Genomic DNA, 13268 nt, shown 5'->3' on the forward strand with positions numbered 1-13268 from the left:
ATGCTGCCTCTTCTTGGTAGGATCACGTTTCTACCAGGAAGATTCCTGCAGTTAGAAGAATCTGAGTGGCTAAGGAAATCTGAAGTTCTGTACTACAGTGTAGAGAAAAGTGGGACTGCCTCTGGCTTCCCAGCTTAAACACTGTAACCCTGGAGCATAACATGTCACCAGCGTCAGTTACAGAGAGTGACAGAGGATGCAAAACGTGGGATCCAGTACTCATTTGTCCTCCTGCGGAACTGCCTTCCCCCTACGAGGTGCCTGGTATCCTGGCTTTCAAGATGCGTCTGTGCCAGCGTGGAGATGATACTTCAGGGCAGAAGGCAGCCAACCAGATCCACGGTTGCCAGCAGAGCACACCTGCGCTCATCGGCTCGCATCAGGGTTGTGTGCAGGTGTACCCGGCGGGCCACGGGCAGCTCGTGGTCATGAACAAGTACCACAGGCAGAAGCTGTGGGTGCAGAGCTTCAAGGAGGTGCCTTTCCGGTTCTTCCACAGCAGGCGGCACCTGCGCTGTGTGCCCGGGGGCCCTTTGCTTAGGAAGCTGGCTGAGCTCAGGCAGTGCTGGAGCGGCAGGGGTCCTCCCGCTTCTACTCCGGCTCCCGGCTGGTCATCCACGAGGGCAAGGCGTATAACCAGTTCCTAAAGGGGATTCTAGAGACCCCTAGTCTTCCCACTTAAGTGCCCCGGGCATCATAGCTTCCGCAGACTCAGGCAGCAGCATTGACCTCGGGCACGTTTGCATACTCTTTGGACCAGATGTGAAGCTTGGAGGAGTAGGTCCTGCAGTGTCCCTTCTGTCCCTCACAGCCCTGCTGTCCTCACTCAGATTGCATTTCTGGGGATAGATCTCGGGAGCGGGGCTCTGGTGACCCCAGGCCTAAGGCATCTGGTCAGAGAGCTCCCATGCAGTGTGGGCCGACCCTAATCGTTTCCCTTTAAAAAGGTGTTTTGGAAGCCAGCTGCCCCTGTGGCCCTGCCGGAAACAGACCTCCCTTCCCCCGTTGCTCACCAGTGGGAACTGGTCAGCCTCCTTCCCCTTCCTCACTGTATTATTTGGTGACATTCTTTTCAGTCTATGGACAAATCAGTGCTATCTTACTACAGTTTCTGCAGCCACTGGCCCTCTCTGCTGGCCAGCTCCGACATGTGCCTTGGTCACCCATGTTGGTCACATCTGCCAACAAGGGTCCAGGGCATGAAAATGAGGGAAAAGGTAGTCCTGAGAGTCGCACCAAGATATTGACACTTCATGGGTTAGACCTGAGATGTGTGAGGTCAGTGGGTGTGGCTAGGATGGCTCCCAGACCAGCAAGGCGAGTCTCAGGCTGACTGGGTGTTCCTACTGCTGAAGAAGATCCTCTGTCAGAAAGGGGCGTTGGTAGCAGACGCAGGTACTGCTGGGACAGGGACTCTCACTGTTGTGGCCTCTCCCGTTGCGGAGCACAGGCTCCGGACGCGCAGGCTCAGTGGCCATGGCTCACGGGCTCAGCCGCTCCGCGGCACGTGGGATCCTCCCGGATCAGGGCACAAACCCATGTCCCCTTCATCGGCAGGCGGACTCTCAACCACTGCGCCACCAGGGAAGCCCTGGGACAGGGACTCTTGAAGCATCCAGGCTGATTGGCAAGGTTGGCTAATGAGATGGGTGTTCGGGTCAGCTCAGCCTGGCGTCCTTAACCACTGGCTTCTTTACAGCGCCTCCCCTGGTTCCTATCATGCTTACAAAATGCTTTGCCCTTTCTACACAGGTGTGCTTCCAGGGAGGGCGCGTACAGGCGTGCTGACACTGGCCTGTCGCCCACCTGGCCTCCCCCAACAAGCACACTTTGCCCTGCTGGTGGGAATGCCACTGCATGCTCCAAAACCGTATAGTTCCTGGGATCACAGCAAGGTCAGGTGACTCCAAAGTATAAAATCCGGTATTAAGAAACTTAATACCTAGTTAGCAATAACTGATTCCAGTGGGAAGGTTATCAAATGGTGTCTTGCCTTGTTAATAACACCTACCAGGAAGCCACATCTTGAATGACAAAGTTGATTTCAGGGCCAAGTTTTGTGCTGTTTGCCAAAACTCCCGGTCAATACCTGCTCCTCTGGCCTGTACTTGTCATCAGCAGCTCAGACTGACTGCCCACTGACCTCCTCCCCTTAACGGGGAGGCTGGAAGCCCTTGTAGCTCAGTGGGATTTTTTTCTTCCCCTTCTTTCTCAGCTCTGTAGTCTGCCTCAGGTCACCTAGCTCATGGGGGGGGGGTCACCTAGCTGTGTGTGAGGGGAGGATCTCCCAGCAATGGTGGGATCTAGCGAGCAGAGACTAGATCCATTGTTTTTGGCTGAGAAACTTTTTATGCAAACCAAAGCTGACCTGGAAAGGCAGCATGTAAAATAGATAAAAGCAGAGCTGCTCCAGATGAAACAGAGGTGGGGAGCCCCAATCCCACCCTTCCAGAGAGAAGCTACTCTGAATAGTTTGAAAGGCAATGGACTCAGATGTGATGTCCACTATTATGGCAGGTCGTCGGGAAGGGAGACAAAGCCACTTACCCAAGCTGAGCACAGGACAGAGGATCCTGAGGTCAGAGAGTGGTGTTGGAACCCAAGTGTGGCAGCAAAGGGGATGGGTGTTCGTAGAAGATGTATATTATAAAAATGATTGGTCTTTGGGAAGACACTAAATCTTCATAATAGAAAAATGACCATTCTACACAAAGTCGAATGTGGTAAAACTAGAGCTAATGAAAACACTTTAAACAAATATTCTTTTTAACACCTTTCCCTGTCAGACTTTGTTGAGCAGAATACAGCAACATTTCTGAATTTAGGTCAACTTCTTAGGAAAGTTTTGGAATGTGACCTGTGACTTTCACACAAAGATGGTAAATTACCTTCTCTTTTAAGAATAATGTGTCAATATTTAGAAATTACTTTTCACGTTCTTAGAAGAGTGAAATATTAAGCCACTCTGTTAACACATGTCATCAAAAATCGTACTTGGCTCTTTCTCTGCTGTGTTAGAAAAACACCAAGATCAAGTTTATAAGATTCAAGATGCCATTCCTTCTGTTTTCCAAGTAGGATGGTTTCTTGCAAGCTTCATTCAAACAAAGATTTGTATCTTTGACACGATATTTAATACTCCATCAAATGTGAACATTTAATGTCATTTAACGTTAGCCCACTTTTGCATTGATTCCGCATTTATTATTCAACAAGGATTGTGTATCTCTTCATTACTGGGTAATAAGCAGTGGCATAGTGGAGAAAACAATGGGCTGTGTTCTGGGTCTGAGTCAACCTGCCCTTGCCACTTGCCAGTTGGGCTCTCCAGGTGAATTGAGAGATCTTGGGTCAGCCTAACAATTTGTTTCCTCATATAAATTGCAAAGATGTTGAGAGTTAAATGAGATGCTGTGTGTAAAACATTTGTACCCAGCACACAGAAAGTGGCACGTCCCACTCCAAAGACTTTTTCCTTCCTTGGCATAAATATTTATGCTCCCATGTCTTCATTCAGTAATATTGATGAACCACTTATTCTACTAAAATAGTAGATGCAAATTGCCTTTTAAAAAGTCAGTTTTGGGGTGGGATAGTGAATAGGAAGGGAAATAGTTTGCTCAGAAAGGTGTGAATTTTGAAACTGAGGGTAATCATTAGTTAGATCCATTACACTTGGAACCTGCCTTCACTAATCAAGCTTGCTTTAGTGCTTGGTTCAAGAACTTGTATGGCCTCCAAACGGCACGTAGCATAAACAGTAAGATGTTTTCCAGGAACTTGGAGGCAGCTGTGTCTAGTTGGAGCTGAGCTGGTTGAGACTGGTTAGGACCACCCACCCTCCAACTGGGCATGCGCGAGTGTCCGCTCAGTGACCTTTTGACGTCAGAGGGCCGAAAACTCCACCCTCAGATCGTGCGAAGAGCCTCCATTTTTGAACGTGGAGAGAACAAGTGTCTCACCTTTTTCTTATTTCCAATCACCTTTCCCCACCCTCCCCGTGCCTCAGACCGCCCTGCTTCAATCTCATAAATACCGTGAGCCCCTGGCCTCCGGTGAGGCAGCTCTGAGGCTTGTTCTGCGGTCTCCTCGCTAGGCTGCCTCGCGGAGAAACTTCCACAAACTGGGGTCTGGGCGTTCTGGCGGCTTGGGCTTTGGGCGAGGGAATTTGGTTCAATAGCAAAAGCGCAGCAGGGGCAAGGGATGGATTCCCCGTTGTACTGAGTTTTATCCTCCGTTGATAGCAGGCTGCGGGGAAGGAGGACCAGAGGGGAAGCCTGGGGAAAAGTGGGTTGCTGTAGTGGATTGAAAAGCATCCCCCAAGTTCATATGCACCTGGAACTTCAGAACGTGAGAGGAACTAAGGTCTTTGCAGATGTTGGTAGTTGAGGTCAAAAGATAAGGAAAGATTATTTCCTAGAGCCCCAAAATGGGGTGTGGCCCTGGGGACACCCTGATTTCAGACTTTTGGTTTCCAGAACTGAGAATGTGTTGTTTTAAGTTAACCAGTTTGTAGTAATTTATTTCCGAAGTCCTAGGAAGACGCCCTAGTTGCCAACGGTGGGTACAGGGAATTACCAGAAAAAATTCTTGTCTGTCCACTTCTGCCTCAATTTTCTTCCAAAGCATCTCAGGACTGGGGGGAGGGGGTGCCTTGGGGATGAGATGGGGATGGTGATTAGAGTTGTACGGAGGAAAGCAAACAGATAAAAAACAGGTGTTTGGCTTTATTTTCATTTAAGCAGGGCAGTAATCTTTAAAGTCAGGCTTTACTGAGTTTTCTAAGTTCCTTTCTTCTTAGAACAGAGTCTTACCTGCACAATCGGAAATCGGGAGTGTGTGAGGGTGTGGACGAGGGGACCCGGCCCTCAGATGCTGGGACAAAAGGGCTGACGGAGTCGGGGCTCATGGGGGCACGTAATCCCAACTCGAGTTCCCCTAACCTCGGGGTTGGGTTAGAACAAACCGAGGGAAACCGTGAGGACGGGAGCTGTTTCCCTGCTTCCTTTCTGGGACACGGGGCCTAGCCAGTCCCCACCCACCTACCAGAGGCAGCTTAGAGAGAACTGTTCTCCACTCATCCCCCAAACCGCTACATGACTGGGGGCTTATGAGGAAGACATGATGAGTGCCAGAGAAAAAGCATGAAGGGAATGCGTTTGCTCACGCGCACATGAAGTCCTATGTGTGAATCTTCACCACAAGTACAAATACCAGCTCAGTATATTTTTGCTTTCTAGCTCCAAATCACTGTATTGAGTCCTAGACATTTTCTTTCTTGTTTTTAAAGTCTTTCCCCCAATAACTTCAGCTTTCCAGAAGCTTCTTCTTCTTCTTTTTTTTTTTCCCCGGTACGCGGGCCTCTCACTGCTGTGGCCTCTCCCGTTGCGGACGGAGCACAGACTCCGGACGCGCAGGCTCGGCGGCCATGGCTCACGGGCCCAGCCGCTCCGCGACATGTGGGATCTTCTCGGACCGGGGCACGAACCCGTGTCCCCTGCATCGGGAGGCGGACTCTCAACCACTGCGCCACCAGGTAAGCCCTCCAGAAGCTTCTTGGTGAATCATTCTTTTTCTGTCTACAAGGGGAAAGTTGATTTCTGACGGCTGCATCAAGAGGTTCCTGAATTTCTAATCTGCACCTGCCCCTCCCCATTCCCACCTTGCCTCTGACTGCCTTCATCTTTAAAGTACAGGTGTTTAAACTTAACCCTTTGGTTGCATGTTGTAAATTCACAACCCGGTTTCCCCATCTTCAGTGCCTGTTGCCCATGTTACAACCATGCTGATGTCTTCTTTGGGGTTTGTATTGGGAACCTCATTTGCTCATAGATAAAACAAGAGACACTTCTCAAAAGGGACCAAGGTGGCTTCCATTTCAATGGAAGATTTTAAAGATTGAGGCCAACTCAGCACCAAGTCATTAGCGGTGAAGAAGAGTTAGTTTAGCGGCAAGTACATATTAACCAAAGCACAGGACCCTCGGGCAGGTTAGCGGGTAGAAGATCAACGTCTCGATAGAATTAGACGAGAACCAGACTCTGAAGGGATGGACAAACCCTCCCTGCCTCTGTCGGCAAAGGGACACGGGACCAAGAACAGACTGGTTGGATGTCCACTCCTTTGACCTATTTTTGAGTACCTACTATGTGCCTTGCACCACGATGAGTAAGACTAACCCTGTCCTCCCCTCATGGATCTCACTGTCCAGGGAACTTTGCTTCTCCTGTTGAAGAAGCTGTCTCTGAATCTAATCAGGTAACTGTTGCTGCCGGCTGGGTAACTGTGCCCTCCTGGAACTGTACTCTCTCGAGCCGCTTAAGACTGGTTAGGGCCACTGACCCTCCAGCTGGGCGTGTGTGAATGTCCTCTTGGTGACCTTTTGACATCAGAGAGCCGAGAACTCTACCCTCTGATCGTGCTGGTGCTACCATTTTCTCAACACTCTTCCTGTGAAGAAGCCTAGTTGCACCTGCACAGAATGACGACTACCTCACCTTTCTCTTGTCTCAGATCACCTTTCCCCACTCTCCCTCAGTTTTATCCCATAAAAGCCCCTTGCCTTCCAGGAGGCAGATTTGAGATTAGTTCTCCCGTCTCCTTGCTTGGCTGCCTTGCAAAGAAACCCTTTCTCTGCTGCAGACCTTGGTGTTTCAGGGTTGACTTGCTGTGCTTTGAGCCACGAACCCTGGTTTGGTAATAGTTTCTTGCAATATATGCAAACTCATCTGAAAGTATTTTTGAATATGTGATTAGTTTTAAAAATTACTTGCGAATGTTCACTTAGCCATGATGGAATGATAAGGCCGGAGGTACTGTCCCATCTTAAACAACCAAAATAGCAGACAAAATACAAGAAACAATAGTTTTTAGATACTGGACCAGGAGCACAGGATGGTAATCCCTGAGGGAAGGGAGACAAACAAGATAAGCCCTCGGTTCCTGGCGGTCAGGCCACAGCAGAGGGAGGTTCTGGAATCCTAAGTGTCATCTTGACAGTGTGTTACCAAGAATGTTCTTGTTTTTAGGCAATACACACCTAAGTATTTGCTTAGGGGCTAAAGGGTTACTTCCGAACAGCTCAGGAAAAATTGTCATACATATATGTATATAGATATACATACAAACATATACATTTGAGACAAAATGATACGATATGGGAAAATGTTAGTATTTAGAGAATCAGGGTGATGGGACTATGGGAATTCTTTGTATTAGTTTTGCAACTTTTCTCTTGAGTTTGGGAACATCTCAATTTTAAAATTTAAAAAAGCACCTATGTATGAATTATGACATCAAAAACCACATGAGAGAACTTCCCTGGTGTCGCAGTGGTTAAGAATCTGCCTGCCAATGCAGGGGACACAGGTTCAAGCCCTGGTCTGGGAAGATTCCACATGCTGCACAGCAACTAAGCCCATGTGCCACAACTACTGAGCCTGTGCTCTAGACCCACGAGCCACAACTACTGAGCCCATGTGCCACAACTACTGAAGCCCGAGCACTTAGAGCCTCTGCTCCGCAACAAGAGAAGCCACCGCAATGAGAAGCCCACGCGCACACCACATGGAGTAGCCTCTGCTCGCCACTATTAGAGAAAGCCCGTGTGCAGCAACGAAGACCCAATGCAGCGAAAACTAAATAAATAAATTTACAAAAAAACTCCTATATGAGACCCTTTGCATTTTTAAACTTGATTGCATTTATGAAAAAATGCAAATGCAATGTGTTCAAAAACATTTATTGATGCTCAGAATATTAAACAATATATTTTAAAACTATACTTGTTCTCTGTATAAGAACTGGAAAATACAGGTAAGCAAAGACAAATAATCCCACCAGTTAGAAACACTGCTAATCAAATTGTTTTTGTGTGTAAAGTACTTTATGTAACATTAACGGCTGGGGACGTTCAATTTCCATACTTTTTGAAAAGTGAATTTGGAGTGAACAAAATTCAGTTGCAACTTACTTTAGAAGCCAATATGCATTGCCAATACTATGAAAAGTGCATTGTAGGAAGTACCTTAATAACAGATACTACGCCCTGTGTGGGGACTGGTACGATTTTGAGAATGCCAGATGGAGAATGATGATCCTTTTAAAAAGGCTGGCGCTTTACGGGAATTTCTGGAGTATTGCCAACCCTGTAAAGTGTTATAAACCCTATGATATTATATCATCATCCCTATTTTACAGATAAAGAAATAGAAAAAGCATACACAAGATAAATAACACACTTTTTTAAGTCACACCACTTGGAGCGGACTCAGACTTCAGTAAAGCCAAACTTTGTGTCTGCTGAAATGTTTTTAATGCTGTCAAACAGAAAAAAAAAATTACATTTATACAAACATTACTTCTGGGTGTATTTTTCTTTACTAACAGCTTATCAATATGAGAAATATGTCATATAATTCAAGGGCAAGTATTGAAAACTTATTGTGGTTAGGCCTGGATAAAATTCACAATGTTAAGCTAGAAAAACAGGTTGAAATACATGAAAGTAATGTGTAAATCCTGAGTTTTTGGCAACAGTTGGTAGTTGAAAGCAACAGCATACAAATACCAGGGGAACGTTTAAACAACAGGAAACAACTTAAAATTTATTGGGCCTTAAAAAAAAAAATCAGATCTCATCCTGACACTGAACTGGTGCAGATCTATGTGTCAATATATCAGTTATGTGAGCTGTGGATACATAATGGAATTTCTTGAGTTTGACGAGTTGAAAAAAATTGTGATTACTGAGACCACTTCATTGTTGCTTCACGGGCAAGTTAGATTTGGAGATCAAGGAAAAACAAAAGGTCTAAATGCCCCTTTTCAGTATTCTTTAAAGACTTTCTTTCCTAAGGCTATACCTCTATTTACCTGCTCACCTCTGGAAGAACAACACTTTAATGTTTTACATTCAAATGATCCCATGTATTGAGGTTTGATTTTTCTTTTATTAGAAAACATGTAACTTATAATTTTTATAATTTTTAAAGTTACTTTCCAGAAAATACCTTCTCCAGAATCAAGTATTAGCTTTGGATTTAGTGAGCCTTTACTATCCTAATCTCTTCCTCACTTTGTCATTGGTATGGATAGGTTACCTTTCCTAAATTCCCCTGATGTATATAAAAAAAAAATCCTATGCTAATATTACAAAGCAATTGGTGTAAGAGAGTCAAGTAAAATAAAAGCATGGCTGATGGAAAAGATGAAAAAACTGCACCATTCTTATTTTTTTAATGTTTTAAAATTATAAATACATGCTTGGTTTAAAAATTCAAATGTACAGAAAAATATAAAGTGAAAGGCAAAAAGTCCCTTTACCCTACCTAACTTCTAGCCCCATTCTCTACAGCTGCGCAGTTGAATATGGAAGCCGCTAGCTATATGTAGCTATTTAAATTAAAACCAAAATTAAAAAAAAGCTCCTCACACCAGCTATATTGCAACTCCTCAGTGACCACATGGGACTAGAAGTTATCATATTGGAGAGTGAAGATATACAAGATTTCCATCATCACAGAAAGTCCATTGGTTACTCCTCCACAGAAACCATAATTAAGTACTAGCATATAAAAGGCTCATTATTAGGAGTTATGAGTTCTTTATATATTCCAGATACAAACCCCTTATCAGATGTGATTTTCAAAAATTTTCTCTCACTCTGTGGGTTGTCTTTTTACTTTCTTGATGGTGTCCTTTAAAGCACAAAAGTTCATTTTGATTAAGTCCAATTTATTTTTTTCCCCTTGTTTGTACTTTTGGTGCTGTATCTAAGAAGCTGTTGGTTAGCCCAAGGTCACAAAGATTTACTTCTATGTTTTCCTGTAAGAGTTTTATAGTTTTAGCTCTTATTTAGGTGTATGATCCATTTTGAGTTAAAATTTGTGTATGGTATAAGGAAGGGATAGCCTTCCTTATACCATAAGTGGCTATCCAGGGATAGCCACTGGATAGCATGTGGCTATCCAGTTGTCCTTGGATCATTTGTTGAAAAGACTACTCTTCCTCATTGAATGGTATTGGCACCCTTACCAAATATCAATTGATCATAAAATGTATGGGTTTATTTCTGGACTGTTACATTTTATATTCCTTTGTAATGTCTATCCTGTTTTGATTACTATAGCTTTGTAATAAGTTTTAAAATTGGTTAAGTGTGAATCTTCCCACTTTGTTCTCTTTCAAGATTGTTTTGGGTATTGTGGGTTTCTTGCATTTCCATGTGAATTTTATCAGCTTATCAATTTCTGCCAAAAAGCCAGCTGGAATTTTGATGAGAATTGCATTGAATCTGTAGACCAATTTGGGGAGCACTGCCATCTAAACAGTGTTAAGTCTTCCAATCCACCAACAAAGATGTCTTTCCATTTATTTACATCTTCTTTCTTTCAATAATGTTCTGTAGTTTTGTTTTATTCATCTAATGCTATTATAAACAGGAGTAAAAAAAAAATCTCAATTTTAGAATGTCCATTGCTAGTATAGAAATAAAACTGATTTTTGTATGGTGATCTTTGTATCTATCCTGCAACCTGTTGAACTCATTAGTTTTGAAATGAATTCCTTATAATTTTCTATATACAACAAGATCATGTCATCTCTGAATACATATAGTCTTACTTCTTTTCCAATATGGTTGCCCTTTCTTTTTCTTGCCTAATTGCCCTGGCTAGTGCCTCAAGTACAGTGTTGAATAGAAGTGGTGAGAATGAAAATCCTTGTCTTATTTCTGATCTTAGGGGGAAAGCAGTCAGTATTCAGTCTGTCACCATTAAGTATGATGTTTAAGTAGGTGTGTATTTTTGGTAGATGCTCTTTATTATCCTGAGGACGTTCCCCTTTTATTTCTAGTTTCTTGAGTATTTTTATTATGAAAGGGTGCTGAATTTTATCAAATGCTTTTTCTGTATACATTAAGACAAGACAATGTGGTAATTTTGATCTTTAGGAACATGATCCTCATTCATAATTCTGTGTTTGTAAATTTGCCAATTTATTTAAAATTTGTTTATAACCCTAACGTCAATACTTGCAGCACTTTTATGACCATTCATGGACATGTGCAGACGGGTGAAAAAAACTGAGTTCCTTGAGGTGCATGGTCTCAGCTGAGGTCAAACAAGGCAATGCTTTGCCTTCTTGTTTCAGCTCTCCGGCAGAGATGACCAGAGGATGGAGAAGGCATGGGGAAAGGCAGTATAGTGCAAGAAGCTCTGGCTCTGGGGCCGGTTGGATGTGTCTGAATCCCAAGTCTGACCCATTAGTTGGGTGGCCTCAGGCAAGTCACTTAATACTTCTGAACCTCATTTTGTCTCTTATAAAATAAATAGACTCTACCAGGATAAGTTGTTTTTAGGATTTAAGGTTACAGTCTATTTGGGATACGTATATGTGTAAAACACACACATTTCCCCTAGGAGCAATGGCTCTGTATTCGCTAATTCAGTATTCATAGTGACATTATAGAATATAACTATTGTGAATAACAAGATAATTTACACATTATGTTTGATTTTGGATGTTAAACCAACCTTGCATTCCTGGGATAAATTTCACTTGGTCATGGTGTATGACCCTTTTTATATTTTGCTAGTATTTTGTTGATGATTTTTTGTGTCTATAGTCATAATAGATATTGCTCTGTAGTTTTCTTGCAATGTCTTTGGTTTTGTATTAGGGTAATACTGGCCTCAAAAAATTGAGTTGGGAAGTGTTCTCCTATTTTTGGAAAAAGTTTGCAAAGGATTGGTGCTACTTCTTTAAAAAATGTCTGGTAGAATACAGCAGTGAAGACATCTGGGCCTGGGATTTTCTTTGTGGGATGTTTTAAAATTACTAATTCAACCTTTTTATTGCCAGCTGCTTTTTAAACTTGCTTTTAGGTAGAACCAAAGGTGACTGTCTCCTAAGGCCAATAAAATGAGAAAATACACCTTATTAAGGAAGACATGTCCAATATTTGTAAGATTCAGGTAAACAGCTACCAAGGTCATCCAGTAGCAAAATTATTCTGCTGTCTAGGGCTTTAACATAGACAAACATCTTGTCACTTCCCATGTGCTTTCATGACCTTAAGAAATTTCAGCCTGTTATACATAAGATTTACATACAAACCTCTTAACTGGCATTTGCAGCAAAGTCCTATAATCACAAACTAAAGTCCATACATTTCTAGATTATATACAGATATCCATATTTATATATCTTTAAATCTATCTACCAAAATACTACCTGTCTCAGAACCTGTCAGGAAGGCAGTGTGTAGTGGAATAAACACTGGAATAGAAGCCTGGAGGTCTCAGCTCTAACTTAAACAAGATGCCTCAATCTGTTTCTCCCACTGATAAAATTAGGTTAAGCCTGATGACCACCAAGGTACATTTTCTGGCTCTAAAAATACAACGACTTATTCTACAGTAATGCCATTCCCACTGTTCTTACTTCAGAGTGGTCAAAATGAAAACACTTTTGTTATATACACATAAACATATACACATCCGTACTTCATACTTACAGAACAAATCAACCAATTCACAGAATCTTAAAAGAGGAAGTCCGTAGTTAAATAATATAATTCCAGCATCTCAAAGTCCTGAGTTTGCCATGAAACAGCTGTTACTAATTTTTTCTCTCCACATGTATATATATTTGCTTTTCCCCAATATCTCACTTTATGTTAAGTACTGTTGGATGAGACATCTATTAATTATGATAACTTTCAAAAACAAAAAGGTCACTTTTCAGAAATTCTGAGCCCATCAGAGAAACCGAATGGTATTTCATCAGTTGTCTCTACTGGCACATTGCTTCTGCCAAACTGACATGAATAATGGTGGGTATGATGACTTGAAATAAATGCATCTGCAGTCCGGCTGCAACGACAACTATCTGACGGCATCGCATTACTTGAGTTACTAAGATGTGAATGGTAAACACCACAGAATGAGTCTTGAGATGAACGATAATGGCCAGCTCCCACGGACACAGCTGTTGAGCTCTGGTAAGGGCTGTTACACATAACACAAGTTTGGAAGCAAGTCTTCCGTCCGGAGCCTCGGTGAATGTCTAGTTTAGCAATGAGAGGTTTTCCGACATTCACTTCCTGCTTTTCCTCTACAGTATCTTCCAATCCTGAGTACTGATATGATAAACACACTGTGAAGACTAGATGTTCCTGAAAAGGAAAAGAAAAGGTTTGTTGTCTTCATCAACCCTGAAAGTACATCAATCTTAGACTCTCATTCACACAACATACAGACAAAACC

General features: G+C 43.0%; 1 protein-coding gene and 1 long non-coding RNA gene across 5 annotated transcripts in view; one reads left to right on the plus strand and one right to left on the minus strand.

Annotated features, from left to right (window-relative positions):
- Positions 1-13268, plus strand: part of LOC117200755 (uncharacterized) — an 86543-nt gene that overhangs the window by 20693 nt on the left and 52582 nt on the right. The window lies entirely within an intron of this gene.
- The window catches only part of MALT1 (MALT1 paracaspase), a 59659-nt gene continuing 54116 nt past the window's right edge, over positions 7726-13268 (minus strand). For all 3 annotated transcript variants that reach the window (XM_004268049.4, XM_004268050.3, XM_033424935.2), the window contains one exon: positions 7726-13177. In XM_004268049.4, the coding sequence (XP_004268097.2) occupies positions 12737-13177 (441 nt within the window). In that variant the 3' untranslated portion in view covers positions 7726-12736. The remainder of the gene's footprint in view (positions 13178-13268) is intronic.

This window comes from Orcinus orca, chromosome 15, assembly GCF_937001465.1.
Source record: "Orcinus orca chromosome 15, mOrcOrc1.1, whole genome shotgun sequence".
Lineage (NCBI taxonomy): Eukaryota > Metazoa > Chordata > Mammalia > Artiodactyla > Delphinidae > Orcinus > Orcinus orca.